Source organism: Lactuca serriola, chromosome 5, assembly GCF_051521515.1.
Source record: "Lactuca serriola cultivar US96UC23 chromosome 5, Lser_US96UC23_V15, whole genome shotgun sequence".
Taxonomy (NCBI): domain Eukaryota; kingdom Viridiplantae; phylum Streptophyta; class Magnoliopsida; order Asterales; family Asteraceae; genus Lactuca; species Lactuca serriola.
The window spans coordinates 342,756,016-342,774,606 of record NC_136412.1 but is presented as its reverse complement, the minus strand read 5'-3'; the positions used below and the strand labels follow the sequence as shown (position 1 = coordinate 342,774,606).

General features: G+C 32.5%; 1 protein-coding gene across 1 annotated transcript; it reads right to left on the bottom strand.

The window, feature by feature from the left end:
- Positions 1-15,768: 15,768 nt before the first annotated feature.
- Positions 15,769-18,111, bottom strand: LOC145055416 (large ribosomal subunit protein uL18z-like). The gene is made up of 9 exons (XM_079003733.1): positions 17,983-18,111; positions 17,433-17,502; positions 17,222-17,313; positions 16,991-17,117; positions 16,815-16,894; positions 16,606-16,722; positions 16,383-16,517; positions 16,137-16,306; positions 15,769-16,055 (listed from the first exon to the last, which is right to left on the bottom strand). Exons 1-9 carry the CDS (start codon positions 17,983-17,985, stop codon positions 15,935-15,937), a joined length of 915 nt encoding a protein of 304 aa, XP_078859859.1. The 5' UTR covers positions 17,986-18,111; the 3' UTR covers positions 15,769-15,934.
- Positions 18,112-18,591: the final 480 nt, after the last annotated feature.

Here is an 18,591-nt window from a genome sequence, read left to right as displayed (position 1 = left end):
AAATTAGTTATTAGTGTATAATACACGACACGGATTTATAAATTAAAAATGAAAATTAGAGTAAAAGAAGGTTGATACCTCTTGCCATTCGAGCAACGATCGGGAACCGCACCGCGTTATTTTTCCACCATGTGAGGATATCATATCCTTTGTCAAATCCGATTGGGTCCTCGTTTAAGTATTGTTGCAATTGACTTTCTGACGAAGTCGAGGGGAAACTTCCCGAAGTCATATAGCTTCCAAAGAATTCGTTTTCGTCATCAAAATTAACAACTTCTTCAGGAGTTTCTTGTTGAGATGATGAGGTCGTGTTTGACCTTTCCAAGTATGTCTTGAAAAACTTGTCCAGTTTGCATTCGATATTAATAACCTTTGCACGTGTTTTGGATTCTATCTCATCAACGAACATCTTTTTATCTTTGTTCTTGGCTTTAAGCATTTGGGTAAAAACAACTTTCATAAACTTTGACTTGCATTGAGGATCTAACAATGTTGCAAAGAAGACATAATCACTTATAGTATCATAGTCACCCCAATATTTGTCATATTTATCTTTCATATCCGGTACCATAAACATAAAATCTGGGTTGGTTTCATGTTTCCTAAATGTTGCTCTATGTCTAGGATCTCCCGGGTATACGTATGGAAGATAGGCTTTGTTGAACACGAAACTTTTTCAGTTTTCTTCTTAAACTTTTCAAGGAACTCCATCATCTTTTTAATCATCTCAAAATCTGAATGTGATGGTACCCTTCCCACAGTTTTCTGAAACATTGGATCTACAAAAAAGAACAGCCAAATCAGATTACGTTTTATTGCTGTTAGAAAAAAATCAGATTTGACACCCTTCCTTGCGGGGCTTGTAACTCATTCAGTTTTTAACCAAATCAAGCGTTTTTATAGTCTAAATTCAACTACAAATCCTAATCTACATGTAGGAAAAAGATTCAGGTCAAAAAAAGTTAAATTGAATGAGTTATGCACATTTGAACAACAAAATCAGATCACGTTTTATTGTTGTTAGAAAAAAAATCTGATTTGACACCCTTCCTTGAGGGGCTTGTAACTCATTCAATTTTTAATCAAATCAATCGTTTTTATAGTCTAAATTCAACTACAAATCCTAATCTACATGTAGGAAAAAGATTCAGGTCAAAACAAGTTAAATTGAATGAGTTATGCACAATTTAAAATTTGGACAGATTGCTAAAGAAGTAAATATTGCTATTTTTAGTGCTGAAATATATTTGATTTTATTTACCTTGATGGCTATATTCGAGAAATGCGTTTTTCATATCGTATGCCGATCTTAGCAATTCAAAGGTAGAGTTCCACCTTGTTGGAGTTTCACCACACAAACACCTTTGACTTTCTACAGCCGCATCCTTCATGGCTTGTTTAAAGGTCTTGATCCGTTGCGGGGATGCTCTAATGTATTTCACTGCATCTTGTAGGTTTGTTACATGATAAACTTCGTGTTTTAACCCCATTTTCACAACTAGGTTTATGATATGAGCCATACACCTAATGTGAAAATGTTTTCCATTCTCGTAAATACTCGGTAGTTCTTTCACAATGATGTTGATTGCCGCGTCATTTGTCTTGGCATTATCAACGGTCATCGTCATGAAATTCTTCATCCCCCACTCGTTTATGCAAATTAGCAACTCCCGGGCCATGTCTTCAGCTTTGTGAGTATCAACCTCTTTAAAGCTGACTACCCTTTTGTGCATGACAAAATCTTCGGTAATGAAGTGGGTCGTGACAACCATATAATTTATCTTTTGACACGAGGATGTCCACGTGTCGGTTGTCAAGTGTATGGCTGTTTTGGGGTTGCTCAAATTTTGTACAACTTCTGCCTCTCCATTAAATAGAATGACACAACATCACGAGAAATTTTATGCCTTGAAGGCAATTTCACCTTACCATTGAGGGCGTTTACAAATTCTATGAATGCCTCGTTTTCAATGAATTTAAATGGTAGTTCCCCGATGGTGAAAAGGCCTAGCAAGGCAAGTTGGATCCTAGTATCATCATGTTTCCATGTGTATACATGACCCTCACCATTAGGAGCTTTCGTAAATGACAACTTTTGTTGTTTGTCATCAACTTCTTTCGGTATGTCTGGATTTAACTTGCACCCATTAAAATGCTTGTTTATTGAAGTTGTCCCATTCCGGTTTGGATCCGTGGCTAGTAAATGTAAACAATAATTACATTCCGCCCACTTTCTTTCAATTTCATCGTCCTCCTTTATCCATTCTATCTCGAACTATTTCCAAACAGGAGCGGTACAATTATCTCTACCCTCACCTCGTGGTTGGGTTAATCCGGTCCCTTAATTTCTTTTGAGTCTTTTTTTTTGTTTTTGGGTTTTGTTTTTGTTGGGTATTTTTATTGTGTTCGTTTTTTTTGGTGGTGGTGGTTTTTTTGGTTGTCTTCGTTTTTGTGGGGTTGCAAATTTTCGTTTTTTTGAAGGTTGTTGTTCTTGTGGCTCCTCTTCTTGGTTTGATTCATCACTTGGTATAACATTTCATGCCGGTGTTTCTTCTATATAATCTTCTTCTGAATCTTCTCCATAATCCTATATTCTCAAAATAAAACATATAATAAGTCATATTACGTTTAAATGCTGAAAAATAAATATAAAAAAAAATCAGATTTGACACCCTTCCTTGCGGGGCTTGTAACTCATTCAATTTTTAACCAAATCAAGCGTTTTTATAGTCTAAATTCAACTACAAATCCTAATCTACATGTAGGAAAAAGATCCAGGTCAAAACAAGTTAAATTGAATGAGTTATGCAGATTTGAACAACAAAATCAGATCACGTTTTATTGCTGTTAGAAAAAAAAATCAGATTTGACACCCTTCCTTGTGGGACTTGTAACTCGTTCAATTTTTAACCAAATTAAGCGTTTTTATAGTCTAAATTCAACTACAAATCCTAATATCCATGTAGGAAAAAGATTCAGGTCAAAAAAAGTTAAATTGAATGAGTTATGCACATTTGAACAACGAAATCAGATCACATTTTATTGTTGTTAGAAAAAAAAAATCAGATTTGACACTATTCCTTGTGGGGCTTGTAACTCATTCAATTTTTAACCAAATCAAGCGTTTTTATAGTCTAAACTCAACTAAAAATCCTAATCTACATGTAGGAAAAAGATTCAGATCAAAACAAGTTAAATTGAGTGAGTTATGCACAATTCAAAATTTGGACAGATTGCTAAAGAAGTAAATATTGTTAATGAGCTAAATGCTAATCTTACTTGGTCATCAAAGTCTTTTCCAATCCAATTAGCCGGATTACCATCTTCAATATTGGCATCATGAACATCCGAGTTTCGGTATCTTGATGATGGTACATTTGGTAACCCATCCAAATCCTAGATTGTCAATTTTACATATTAATTATATAATAAAAGTACTAAACAAATTCGTGGTTTTGACAATCTTACATAATTACATTCATACTATAAACAATAAACTAATCTAACAAAAATTGTGACATCCCCAAAATCACGGCCAGAAAAGACCGATTTCATTTATGCTTTTTAAAATAATTTCAGAGTAAATCCTTTTGATTTAAAAGTGTTGCGGAATTTGTTCCCAAAACAAAACGTGATAAAATAATATTTATCAAAGCATTTCATCAAGAGATGCATTTTCATTATATAATCAAAACTCGGGATGTCATGTTCCGATACAGACCATAAAGCGTAAACGATAACATTACAAGTCATTCAACAAATATATACATATACAGACTTGTAAACAAAACAACTTGATGATTCAACCATCTTATGCCCTCGCGCCACTACCTGTAATACAATTAGAACTGAGTGGGTCAGGCTTGGGAGCCTGGTGAGCATATAGGGTTTTCAACCCACAATAAATAAATTATATTTAATTTCACTAACCAATCACTATCCCGATTACCCATTCCCGTTATCCTCACTTTACGTCCCTAAAACAACATCTATCTCAAGGGACCTAATCTAGGATTTTCATCGGGACGGACATTACTGCAAAGGGGTTTCCTTAACAATAGATATCCTAAAGGCAACCATGAGGGGGATAGAGTACACCGGTGAACACATCGTTCACAACACCTACAGGTTATGAACCTGCTAACGTTCCACTGGACTGTCTAGAAAGAGTCCGTGGTCGTTATCCATACTCCGCTGAATAACTAGATCAACAACAACAACAACATCGAGGCCTCTCATCTGTTTATTTCACACCAACTATCTACCCATGTTCTACCCAACATATTAGTAGATAAAAATATATATTTTTATACATAGTTTAAAACCTGTATAGCATTTTCATTCAATATATATTCCACATAACAGATGAGGCACATCCACATAACACGTATTTCATAGAAAGCAATTCAGATCTATGAGATGGAAGAGAGTGAATATACATTCACACACATAACAACAAAATTATACACATAACACGTATTTCGTATAAAATACTTCATAATCATGCGTTAGAAGAAAGTAACTACGCACTCACACATATAAACAACAATATACTTAATACACTCGAACCATACTTGTATTATTATCGTGTTTATGAAAGGTAGTATACACTCACTTGATCAGAAGATGATCGGACAGCACTACGACTTGCAGAAGTAGTAATCCTCAGCAGATCTGGAAGATCTCTACAAAAATCGAACTTCTCGCAGGCAGAGCTTCGGCTCGGAAACCTCACTTCTCGGGATCTTCGGGATCTCGGGACTTGCTTCAGGGCTCAAGAATATTACCGGGGCTTCGGGGTACTTCTGGCACGCAAATCGATGCAAAACGGGAGAGAGAAGAGAGAAAAATAGCAAAAGAGTCGGCTGCCCTCACATCCTATTTATAGGAGGCTGGAGCCTCGGAGTACGCGGGGCGTACTGCCTCAGAATCGTCATTGCTTACGTATCCGAAGAACTCGAGTGCGAGGCGTGTCATGCTTCGCTGTACGCGGGGCGTACGCTAGTACGCTGGGCGTACTTCGGATGAGTCCGATGACTCCTCTTCGGATAATGCCGGATTTTCCAATTAAATTTAAATACAAAATATTTAATAAACTTCAGAAATTCATATCTTCTTCATACGAACTCCGTTTTCGACGTTTTTTATATCCACGCGTAGGTGAGACTACGCTCTACAACTTTCGTTTAGACTTCGTCGGCTAATTTTGACTTTATTTTTATTATTTATTTTTAATAGGCCGGGACAGAAACTTCGTTATAAATTCATAACTTCTTCGTTTGACGTCCGTTCTCGCCTAACTTTTCATCGCTTCGATACCAACAACGAGACCTTCGATCCTCGTTTAGATTGCTTCGGCTAAAAACCGCTCGATCTCAAGTCGAGTATTTCAGGCTGCATACCGCTAAGTCGAAACTTCAGAAAATCGTAACTTCCTCATACGAAGTCAGATTTGGGCGTTCTTTATATATTCGGAAACCTCGTTTCAACTACTACAACATTATCTAAAGATATCAAGTTTATTTTACACTTAAATTTTGACGCTTATTTTTATTCTTAATTAATCCAACCACATAATTAAGCAATTAAGCACAAAACACATAATACTCAAATAATACACTTCTATTATTTCAAAACGGGTTACAAAGGTTAACCTAGACTATTATATCAACATTAATGACAAGCCCAGAAACACAGGCGTTACAAAAATCTTGCATGTATGTCTACAAAGTACATTGTTAAATGGAGCTTAAAACATGAAACATATATTATATGTACAACTTTTCATCCGTAAGTGAGTACTCCACTATGAGACTATGATCAAGAATCAAGATCTTTTAATTAAGTAGGGATAAGAATGCATTATGCATATATTTGGAATGGAGACAACAAAAGCAAAGAAAAAAAACTTACATGCATGCCATTATTTGGCGAATCATTGAAGCATTGAAGCAAATATTGAAATATATAATCTTAAAACATGAAATATAAATATATGCTCTTACTTGATCTTCATGAACATCCATAGTTTGAATCATTGAAGCAATTGAAGATGAAAATAAATGAATGATGATGAAGAATTGAAGATCGATTAAAACTTGGAGATGGAAAGTTGGAATCGATGGAAACTTGGAGATGTAGAATTAAATGATGATGAAGAGATGTCGATCGATGGTAGAATAGCCAGTAGGGTTTGTATCTTCCTGACTTGGGGAGTTGGGATCACGAGTTTATTCCGTGGCCATGGGTTTCTGTCACGAATCACGACCGTTTTTTTGTTACGTTCGAATAGATGTGTAAGCAGAAGTCCAAGCGACAGCCAAGTAGCCAACGTCAACGACATGGGGTTTTTTCTAGTCGGGTCAGTTCCCGGTTTTAGGCCGGTTCCAACAGTCGGTTCTTACCGGGTCCCGGTTCCAAATAATCACAAAATTGTAGTATAGGTCCCGGACCGACCGGTTCCATCGGGTGCCGGTTCCGGGACCGATTCCGGCCGGTTCCCCTGTCCTTTTGCTCATCCCTAGATCTTTCTGGCTGAATGGACCGGAAAGACTGTTTGATTTGCGCAAAAAAAGGGTATTTTCTGGTAAGATATGTATTTCCCATAAAGCTCCAAAATCATATCTTTCTAGTTGAATGGGCTGGAAAGACAATTATGCACCAAACCCTGCCTCTTTCTTTCTTTCTTAGATTATTAATTTTTTTAAATAAATTTTTTTAATTTATTTTTTATTAAATTATTACTTTTTTTCATCATTCAGCACAATCAATGAGATGTACAATCAAACAACATGCTTTCTTTCCCAGACAGTACTTTCCCAGACAGAAACTATCAAACGAGACCTAAATGACTAACAAGTAACGACTAACGAGAGTAAGCTTATAAATCAATTTTCAAAAAAGGGCAAAAATAATCACGATTTTTACAGACTATAAGTGAAAATCTAGAAAATCTAGATGTCTAATTTTTTTTAATTTAAATTACAAAAATTTGGTTGACGATATAACATGGGTTATGAGAATCGTAAGCGGGCTGCAAAAATTTTATTGGCCTACAGCCCGGTTCGTTTTCAACCATATATAAACCTATTTTTTTCATTCTTTACTTTTACACAAAATTTTAGCAAATATGCTACAAATTCTCCCTGAAAAATGATGTTTGGAAGCAACAAGGATCTATATGAATCACTAAGGTGTTGTTTATTTATTGAAAAAAAAAAACCTATTCAGACCTCTTATTGTTGTGCGGCGCAACACACGTGCAACACTTTTCATCTTGCAGTTATTTTTTAGAAGTCTTCGGATTAAAAAACTAATGCGCGTGTTCTGTTTGGCACAACATTTGTATTGCCTCTTCCAACCTTTTTTTTTTCATGTTGTTGAAATTTTATTTTGCTTTTTTTTATATTGAATAATAATAATTTCTTGATGAAATATCATTATTTTTTGCTAAAATATCTTTATTTTTTGTTGAATTATCATTATGTTTTGCTGAAATATCATAAATTTTTGCCAAAATGTCATACATTATTAAATTTTTGGTATTAAAAAACTATTTTCAGTTTATAAAATCAATTTGTTTTAATTTTTTAATATCTGCAGCAGTATGTAAATGTTAAAAAAACAAACACGCTTCTTATTACAATCTGTAACCGTTTGGTCCACATTTTCTACTGCAAAGGGTTGTATAGGTGGTCCGCAGACTTCATGAACTTTTATTTCAAAAAAACAAACAACACCTAAGTTATTTGACCTTATCTAAATTTATTTATGTTTGTACTCGAAATTAGACATCTATGTGTATGAGATTTTCGCATGTGGGAATGGATTTAAACAGGTCAATACTTGCGAAAATGAATATTTTTGCATGTCATGCCCTACGAAAATCTAGGTTTTAGAAGATTATGACTTGTGAAAATCTACGTTTTAGTAGGACCTCACCTACGAAATCTAACAGTTATTTTTTATAATTACGAAATTCTAAGGGTTTTTCCAATAATTTCGTTAATCTATATTTTAACTGGATCTTTTTTTTAAACGACAAATAATATTTTTGCACGTCATGCCCTACGAAAATCTAGGTTTTAGAAGATTATGACTTGTGAAAATCTATCTTTTAGTAGGATAACATGCTTGATTGTTTTATGATAACATGCTTGATTGTTGACACTTTGGTTTTGACATGGGGTGTTTTTATAGATGTTTTTATACGGTTAGTTTTATAATAACCTAATTAAAAAGGAAATTGTTGGTCTTGAATTTTGGGATGTTACAATATATGCGCGAGGAAGGTTGATGGTAGCATAAGTAGCCTTTATGAAAAGCATATAGCCAATGAATACATATGGTATTGACCTAAAGTCAATTTCATGATGGTTGTAAGGTCTAAGAAATGGATAGCATAAGCAGCCAAATGTCTTAAGAAAGCCATAATCTTGGATTTTAGAATAGAGTTTTTGATAGGGTGATTGATAGTGAAGGACATGGGAAATAGTACGATTACGTAGATAAGTGACATTTTTGAATGCATGTTCCCAGAAAGTGTGGGGATGAGAAGAGCGTGCAAGTAAATTAAGGCCTTTTTCAACAATCACACGGTTTCGTCACTCAATGGTGCCATTTTGTTCTTGTGTATATGGACACGAGACACGGTGAGAAATACCATGTTGGAGAGATAAGTAGAAATTTTACAGTAATCTCCTCCCCAATTAGATTGTAAGTTTTTGATATTGGTTTGAAATTGAGTTTTTTGCAAGAATAATGAAAACACTTGAGAATTTTGGGACATAAAGTAAATCCAAACAAACTTTGTGTAATCATCAATAAACAAAACAAAGTATCAATTTCCATTGACTGAAAAATAAAGGGATGGTCCCCAAACATCCGAAAAAACTAAATTAAAAGGCTTTTTGTTTGAAATAGGGGATGAACAGATTGCTTGGATTCTCTGAAAGTCATGATTCACTATCAAATTGAAGTATTTTGATGGTACAGATCAAACACTCAATTGGATGAAATTTAGAGAATGAAATCAGAGAATGTATGTGAAAATGTTCTTCAAGAAGATGTAAGAGAAAATGACCAAAAATGGCAATATGATTCCTATCTGAAAACTGTCACAAGACAGTTACAAACAATCATCAAAACTACCAACACTCATCATAAAACGGATCTCAGGGAAAAAAGGGTTAACTTTCTAAAATTGGATTTGATGCATTTTTTAATATAGAAACACCTCGCCAGGGGTTGCCGACCCTTGCACCCCACTCCCAGGGGTGCTGCCCCCAGACCCCTGTTCGTTTAGGGGCTTCGCCCCTAAATAACAATGTACTTTGAATCTTGAAAAACTTGAACAAGTGTGCACTCCTACACCATCCTAACTTGTTTAATATTCAACAAGATCACTTTTAGCCAACAAATTTAATCCTATTACACTTCAATAATATTGATGATATTAAATTACCAACAAACCTCCCCCATTTAAGTGTAATCCTGATTAAACTTAAAGCAAAACATAAACAACAAAAAACTGATGCATAAATGAAATGTCATGACGATTGAATTTCACATTAGTATATTACTCAATCCAAATATTCGAATATTCGGGTGTCACTAATGATTGAACCCTTTCTATTTAAAGTGAATACATAAAGATAATACACACACCAGTTTACATTCTCATAATTTATAACTTGACACTATATTTTACTAGCTTGTGTCCCATCCTTCAATAAGCATATCAAAGTCAAGTCCCAACTTCTTGAAGTAGCTAAATTTCATGCTTATATAGGTAGTTCTTTTGTTCTTGCACATGCAGATGCAATTTTTCAAAGAACTATTAAAAAATAAAATTTCAACCTCCTTAACTTGCAGTACTGAACACATACCTTGGGATGATGATTATAATGTGTTCCAATCTTCAAATATCAAGCTTTCCACATTGAATTCAACATCTAATATTACATTAGATGGGAATTGGATATCTCAATATAAAAGATTTTAAGTGGACTTTAAACCCATCCCTACAACCACCTTGTGCACAAGATCTCTTGCTAACCCTTTGGTTAGATGATCGGCCAAATTCAACTGAGTTCTTACAAACTCCACAGATATCACACCAGTCATGATGAGCTCACGAATCATGCTATGTCTAACACCTAAATGTCTAGACTTCCCATTGTACACTTGACTATAAGCCTTAGCCAAATTTACAGCACTATCACACCTGATAGAAATGGTAGATATCGGTTTGGGCAATATGGAATTTCATAAATCAAATTCCTTAGCCATTTAGCTTCTTTACCAGCATCAGACAATGCAACAAACTTAGATTCCATGGTTGAGTTAGTAATAAAAGTTTGTTTCTTAGATGCCGAAGAAATGGCACCTCCTCCAAGAAGAAACACCCAGCCACTTGTAGGAGAGTGATCCTCTAAGTTGTTAATCAAGTTGGCATCAGAATAACCTTCCAAAACAGAAGGATATCCACTAAAAGTTAAGCCATAATTCATGTTCCCTTTTCAAATACTTGAATACTCTACTCATAGCTTGCCAATGATGTGTACTAGGATTACTAGTATATCTACTAAGCCTTCCCACATCATATGCTATATCTGGCCTAGTACTGATCATGACATAGATTAGACAACCAATAGATTTTGAATATTCAAGTTGAGACACTGGACAACCCAGCCAAGGGCTCTGCCCCTTGGACTTCGCTAGGCGCTGCCACCCCTTGGACCCCGCTCCCAGGGGCGCTGCCCCTGGACCCCCATTCGTTTAGGGGCTTCGCCCCTATATAACAATGTACTTTGAATCCTGAAAAACTTAAACAAGTGTGCACTCCTAGACCATTCTAACTTGTTCAATATTCAACAAGATCACTTTTAGTCAACAAATTTAATCCTACTACACTTAAATAATATTGGTGATATTAAAATAACCAACACGTTTTAGAAGCTACATGTGAAGTAGGAAGGGGAAATCGATGGCTCTTCCCAAGTTGACATGAATCACAAACATTGGGTTGATTTGATCCAGATAAGTACATAACGGTCTTGTTTCTTCCATATTTGAAATTTTTGGTTGATTTATGTGGTTGGGGGAACAGTGGGAGGAGATACATTTCGAGTTTCAGTGGGGGTTTTGGATTGAGGATAAAGGACTCCAGGTCAAAGGTTTCCAGGGCAGAAATTATGGTGGAACGCCAGAGATAGTAGTTTTCAGTCTCGAGTTTGATGCTTATAGAAGGGATTTGGAAGGAGGAACTAGCTGCAAGATGTAGGATATGTTGATTTCTGGCCATCGGTGGAGAAGAGAAAAAAATAGGCTCTGGATACCATAAATACACAAAGAGTACAAAAATAGTTCGAATGTATTGATTGTTAATTTACAACTGGGTACATGAAGGAATTTATAGAATGAAATACAACTGATTCCTAATTACAAGTTATAGATTAGGTATTAATATTGACCAAGATTTCTTCTACCCAGAGGTGTTGAAACACGTGTGCTTATGTTGTTATTAATACATTTTTCTCTTTATTTTTAAAACCTATTGTGTATTAACTCAAATATATATTATGTGCTTAGTTGAATAGTTGATTATATTCATAAATATACATATAATTGGTTAAATGCATGCAAAATATTACTTGCAGCTATGTATATCTCTGTCAAAATTATATAACTATAGCTTATAAAATATTTGTCAATAAATTACAAAACTTATAAAATATTTGTCAATAAATTACAAAATCAATAACCGAACACCTTCATTATTAGATATATAACAGGATATTATTTTACGACATGTTTAAAATTTAATAATCGATAACTAATGTAATAAAATATACATCGACAGTTATTGTCGAAAACATAGATATTACAACTCCATCTTCCTCAAAATAAATTTTGTTTTCTAAATCAAACTCAGTAACTGAAGGTAATGTTTCATCGTCTCATTATTGGGATCAATATCATATTAGCGCCTTCATCGTGCTTCTTTATTCACCGACAACACAAAGCAAAGTTGTTAAAATCGCAATCATGATCGTGTGATTTTACAATCCTACCTAGGTAATTCATATCGATCATAAGCGAGTCGTTTTTGATAAACTCGGAATAGGGTCGTAGGATGGGATATGAACCCAAGAAAACATTTTCTGAACCACTTATTCTTAAATGATGTATTGGAGATGTATTTTTCATGTTTTCAACTATTTATTGTTAATTGATTGGTTAACTAAAGGAAAAAATATGTTTTTTTTTATGTTTTAAAATGTTTTTGGTAGAATTTTACCATCACATTCTTGCAAAACAAAAAACAATCATATATATGATCTTGATCTTGGCAACCTTGACACAAATGACCAAACAAATGACTGAGGACCAATAATTATCTTCTTTTTATATCTACTTTATTCTTTATATAAATTCCAAAAATATTATGATGTATTTTCTCTTTATACTTTTTTCTATAAACATGTTTCTTTATAAAATTTAAACCAATTAAAAGTGTAGACTATGTCTCGTATAGCCTAAACTCATTTGTTGTTATTGTATCTCGGAACCTTTACAAATATTTGGGTTTAATGGAATGATTTAGTGTATCCTTACTTTTAGGATCTTACAATTTCGTAGATAAATATGAAGTTTTCTTACTATTATGCGAAAATACAGTCTACAAATGAGGTGTGACACAATGATACGAAACTATTATAGTTTTGTGATACATACGAAGTTTTCTTATTATTATGCAAAAATACAATCTACAAATGAGGTGTGATACAATGATATAGGAAATTATTATAGTTTTATGTTATATATATTGAGGTTTGATAATAGTGGTAGATGGGATATTAGGTGTGTCTTGTAATAAATGGTATTAGGGTTCTACCTATAATTATATATAAAAAAACCGAAAACTCGGATAAAACATTTAATACGTGTTGAAATAAAAAATTATAATAAATCAGAGTGTCAAAAAGATTTTTCTTTGAAGTCTATATGAATTGACAAACCAAGATAGCGGTGATTCTTGAAAAACATTAAAAACTATGGAGTGCCCCATTTTGAAGCTAAAAAATACGAATATGTCCATGGATAACCTTTGTAATAAAGAAAACAATTTTTTCTAAATGGAGTTTGTGTACAAAAGTTAAGAAGGTTCAAAATTGGCCCCCTTTTTCATATTTTTGCTGAATAGTCTCCTATGGAACTAAAAAAGTATAAGTTACCGACATATAAATTTGGAGTATGATACATCCATGTATAGATCTTCCTACAAATAAATAACGAAAAAAAATCAAGTCAAACGAAGTTTCTATGAAAGAATTATGCAGGTTCAAATATAACCAAAAAATTTATACGTTGGTTGTCAAAAATCATGGTTATTTTTGGCTATTTTTTGGAATTAGTTTATTTACTTAACCTACTACCTTCAAGTTGCCAGTCATATAAAATAGAAACAAACTTTTATTTTTTGGTTTTTACAAGTTTTATTATGAACAATAGTTTATTTATAATTTTATAATTTTGGAGGTTATTTAAATAATTATAAGCTTCTTGCAAAAGAAAAGCTAAACAAAAGTTTTTTTTTATTCTATAAGTCATTATTAAGAGAAAAAGTTTATACAAATTTATATGCATTTGAGTAAAAGTATTTTTACATTTTTTCTTTTATCAATTTTTTTGTGAAAATCTAGTTGGCAAATAAAATAAGTCTTTATAAAGACTTGGTGATGTTTGTTTTTTTAGACAAAATGTCTGCAGTCTGCGGACCACATCTGTAGACCTCTTCAGTAGAAGAGGTAGATCAAACGTCTGCAGTCTGAAAAAAGAAGACTGTTTGTTTTTTTAACATCTGCGGGCTACTAAAATAAACTAAAATCTAAATAAACTGATTTTTTTAAACTTCAAAGTAATTTTTTAATATTTTTATGACTTTGTTATAAATAATTACCGAATCTAGATCAACTTTTATGTATTATTATATAAAAAATAAAAATAAAAAATGGTATGAATTAACGTATATATTTGATAAAAACCAACAACTTTGGTTGCAAAGTTATAACTAAACATTATAATTAGTGATAAAAAAATTTGATACATAAATGGATGGAAATAAACTTCGATTTTTTTCAATTAAATTCATTAAAAACGTACCATAAATATTTTCTCAAGAAATTGAAGATAATGTATTAAATAATGTTTTACAAAATTTGGCAAAAAAATATAAGAATATATTATGATTTCTTTTCATATTTATATAAACAACTTCAACGATTATTATTGTAATAAATCTTTATTTATAAATTTGTCAAAAATATCATGTTTGTATCGTAGAACGTTTTTTTAAGTTTTGTATTTTTTTTTTCAAATTGTTTATCATTAATAAAGTTGGAAAAAATATAAATTAAAAAAAAACTTAAAAAATATAAAGATATATATGTTTTTTTTAGGCTAAAAGATGTCTGAAGATGTTAGAAGACTTTGGTCTACATTTGCGCCAAGAAGAGGGCGTGCATACATTTTTAGATCTGCAGTCTTCAATAAAACAAACAATCTACGAATGCTAATGTCTACGCGTGGTCTGCGCGGCGCAGCCAGAAGAGGCCACGCAGATCTGCAGACAAAAAACAAACACTATCTTATTCATTATAGATGCTTTTATAAATTATTATTTTTATAATTTTTTTATAACCTTTTCGTTATAAAATTTTTTTACTTCTTGTACAGGTTTTTTATTTTTATTTTTTTTTGCCCTTTTCTAAAACTTTTTATAAACAAATTTAACCTTTTTTAGAAAGTTTTTTTACAACAACTTTTCAAACCTTAATTTTTTTAGCAACAAAAAATTAAAATAAATTGACTTTATATATCGAAAATAGTTTTTTTAATACCAAAAATTTAATAATAAATGACATTTCAAACAAAATTTTATGATATTTCAATAAAAAATAATGATATGATATTTCAATAAAAATTATCATTAAGCAATATAAAAAAACAAAAAAAATTAACTCATCAAGAATAATAAAAAAAAAAAAGAATAATAAAGGTAGAACAAGAATTTAGTAAGATTTCAACAACGTATGATCAATATTCATTAAAGATTTCAGCAAGAAAAAAAATCGAAGATGTAATACAAGTGCTGCCCCAAACAGAACATGCGCATAAATTGTTTACTCCGAAAAATTCTAAAAAACAAACACCTGCGTAGCATAGCAATAAGATGTCTGAAAATGTTTTTTACAAAAAAACAAACAACATTTAAGTCACTTTGAAAGTTTAAATTTTTTTCACATTTGTGTTTCCACCTCTATTCGGCTTAAGCACATCCTAAACTTTCATTTTATTTCTTTTGTTTCAGCTAAAAAATTTATTTATATACATATTCGAGTAAATTTCAAGTTAATTATATTGACCATAAACCAGCCAGTTTAATTTGGATGTTATTCGGACCGGAACTGATCCAAATCGAATTGAACCCAAATACACCATAAACAGAATAAACCCAATACAGGCATCATTCCCTTTTAATATTAGTATGTTCTGTTCAATTAATCTTATTACCCAAATAAACCAAATACCATATTAAAACCTTCTACCCAATACAGGCACAACCTTTGTGGATGTTTTATTACGTTTATGACGTTTTTCTTCAAATATATCATCAAAAAAAATTGTTTTAAAATTAGAGAAGAAGAAAAACGTCATAACTGGACATAAAATCATAAAAAAATAGAAGCCAACAAAAGACGGATATAAAGAACAACAAAAAAACATACTTCCATGTCTCCAAAACAAAAATACTACCACCATTTGAAAAGCAACAAAAACAAGTTCAACATTCCTCAAAATGCTGCTAAACATACTTCTTGTAACCTTAATCTAAACAAAACAAATTAAACATCAAAATTCAAACACTCTTTCACTCGTCATCTTCATCCTCATCATCTTCATCATTAGCTCCCGCGGCAGCATTCAAAGCATTCAACCTCTCAATAAGCTTCTGCTTCCTCTCATTATAAGTGAGCTTCTTCAGGTTGTATCTACACAATCAAACAAACAACAAAAAAAACCAATTAGATAAAAAATCATAATATTAATTTCACAAGAAGCTAAAATATCACCTCTTGTGTTCCTTAGGTGGCTGCTTTGCAATTTTCTTGGGTGTGGGGTCCGCACGAATGGCAGCATGAACCTTTTTGTAAAGCTCCTCAATGTTATCTGGCTCAACTCCAGCCTTAATGTATTCAGAGAAGTGAGTCTGATACTTTTCTGGTTCATCTTCAATTAAAGTCTACATAATAATTTACAAAGTAGAAAATTTGTCAGATTGATTGAAAGAAAAAATAAAAGTTATAAATTAAACTCACATTCATGTAAGAAGCAACATGTCCTCCATAGATGTACTTGCGATGAACATCAGCATCAAGGGATTTGCCATCTTTGTTAAATCCAGCAAACCTCTTCTCACTGTGGGGGATGTCAAGTCCACCATCAAGAGCTCCCTGAAACATAATCAGATTAAACATTTAATTTTTTTTATTATTTCAACTATTACAAAATATAATAAAAAAGTTGAAACGTAATTAACACCTTAAGAGCACCAAAAACACGGTTTCCAGTTGTTGTCCTGAGAAGACCAACATCCAGAAGTGCCCTGAATGGCCTCCTGCTTTCAGCTGGCTCAACTGAAAAATCTTCACCAGTAGCCTGAAAATATGATCATTTACCACAACTTATTCAAAATATAATAAATAAAAATAAATAAAATGAAAAAATGGTGTGATTACTTGTTTACATACCTCAATGTTACCCTGGTATTCTTCGTCCATTTCAAGCTTTTTCAAAACTCGGCGAGCCAAAAGAAGCCCAGTGCAATAAGCTATATGATAAAATATTAAAAAGAATGAGTGAGTCTTATAAAATATAAGTTACATATGAAACTATAAAAAAAAAGTTACAATAGAAAAAGGTAAACCTGCAGCATAGTTTGTTAGCCCAACTTTGAGTCCATAATGGGGAAGCTCATGAGCATAAGCTGATGCAAGAATCATATCACCAGCAATGCTTGCGGATATGATTTGTGCAATTATGTCCTTGTTAGTCTAATAGCATTGTTAAGAATAACATATATCTTAATCACTGGATTTTCTGATTATTATTAAACTGTGTGAATGAAATTCAGTTTCTTTTAAACTGAAAAGGATACAAATCGCACAACATATCTATATTTTGGGGTGTTGTACTTGTTTTTGTCCTGATTGATGAGACGAATTCTAGCACGATAATCAGTCTTACCCTCTGCATCAATAAACCAAAACTAGTTTAAAAAGGGATCAACAAAGATAATAACACATTGGACTTAAAACAATGAACATCTTACATGATATGAAAAACAAAAAATTGCATTGAATTCATACCTCTCCTTCTCTTGAACTTGACTTGAAACCTCTTGAAGTAGGAACGAGACTTTTGTGACTTGACAAAAACCTTGAGAAATAATAGCAAATGATGAAAAAGTTAGCTAACAGACTAGCTATAAAATACTGTAAACATCTTGCAGATCTAGCCATGTAACTGCTATGCTTCCAACTAAACTCATAAACACACGTAAAGCTATATATCACATTCTAAAAAACCAATGATTTTATATCGGCGAGTTTCAATTTAAGCGTTTATATTGTAGAAAAGGAGAAGAATCTAGCTGAATAATATCAACAGTACACAACCGAATACCTCAAAAAACACATGCGTCATGTATAGAAGATTAAACACACAGTGAAAAGAATTAACAATCTATGCTGAAACCTAAAATACGAAGACTAATAACTAAAACCAATTCGAGCTAACTTAACATCACCAATGTCAACAAATAAAACACAAAATAGAACGCCATTTCATATGAGCAAATCATCACTGATTCAATAAACAACATTGATTTGGAACAAGAAGATGGATTGATAGCATTACCATGGCTAACCCTCGATCAGCTTCGCAGGAGGCGGGAGGGGGTAGAGATTACGGAGGCAGCAGAAAGAAACGTATGAAGGCGTTCATATAGCAAAAACCCTAGGGTCCTTTAGGATTGGTATTGGGCCGTGAACTGGTCTTTACGTTTTTTAGCTTGGCCCATGGACTTTATAACAGATGACGATGCTAGATCCGGCCTGTTAGTGGCTAATAACTACACTCAAATTAGCTTTGGATAAATTTGGATTGGCTCATGATATATAATATAATTCAAAAAAATCGTTAAATATATAAGTAAACTAATTAGGAATAATAAAAAATAAAAGTATTTTGCTTCAAATTAATATTTACTAATATCGGTTTTATTATATGAAAAAAGGACATATCTATTTGATGGAATACAAAATGAAAACAAGTTAGGTATTTTCTATTATAGGATGTGAAAAATTATGTTAAAACTATACCGTAATAGTTTTGCAGCAGACTAGCTGAAAGTTGCTAGCTTATAATCTATATTCTTTTCGTTTTATATTTATTGTTCATTTTTTACTTTTATCGTTTTTCTTCTTCAAATTTGATTTTAAATATTTTTGTTTTTGATATATAATT

Excerpts from the sequence above, each read along its gene's own strand:
- LOC145055416 (XM_079003733.1), bottom strand. Across the intron at positions 16,895-16,990 it reads GCTAACAAACTATGCTGCAG|CTTATTGCACTGGGCTTCTT; the intron begins GTTTACCTTTTT and ends TTTATCATATAG. Across the intron at positions 16,518-16,605 it reads GTGTTTTTGGTGCTCTTAAG|GGAGCTCTTGATGGTGGACT; the intron begins GTGTTAATTACG and ends ATTATGTTTCAG.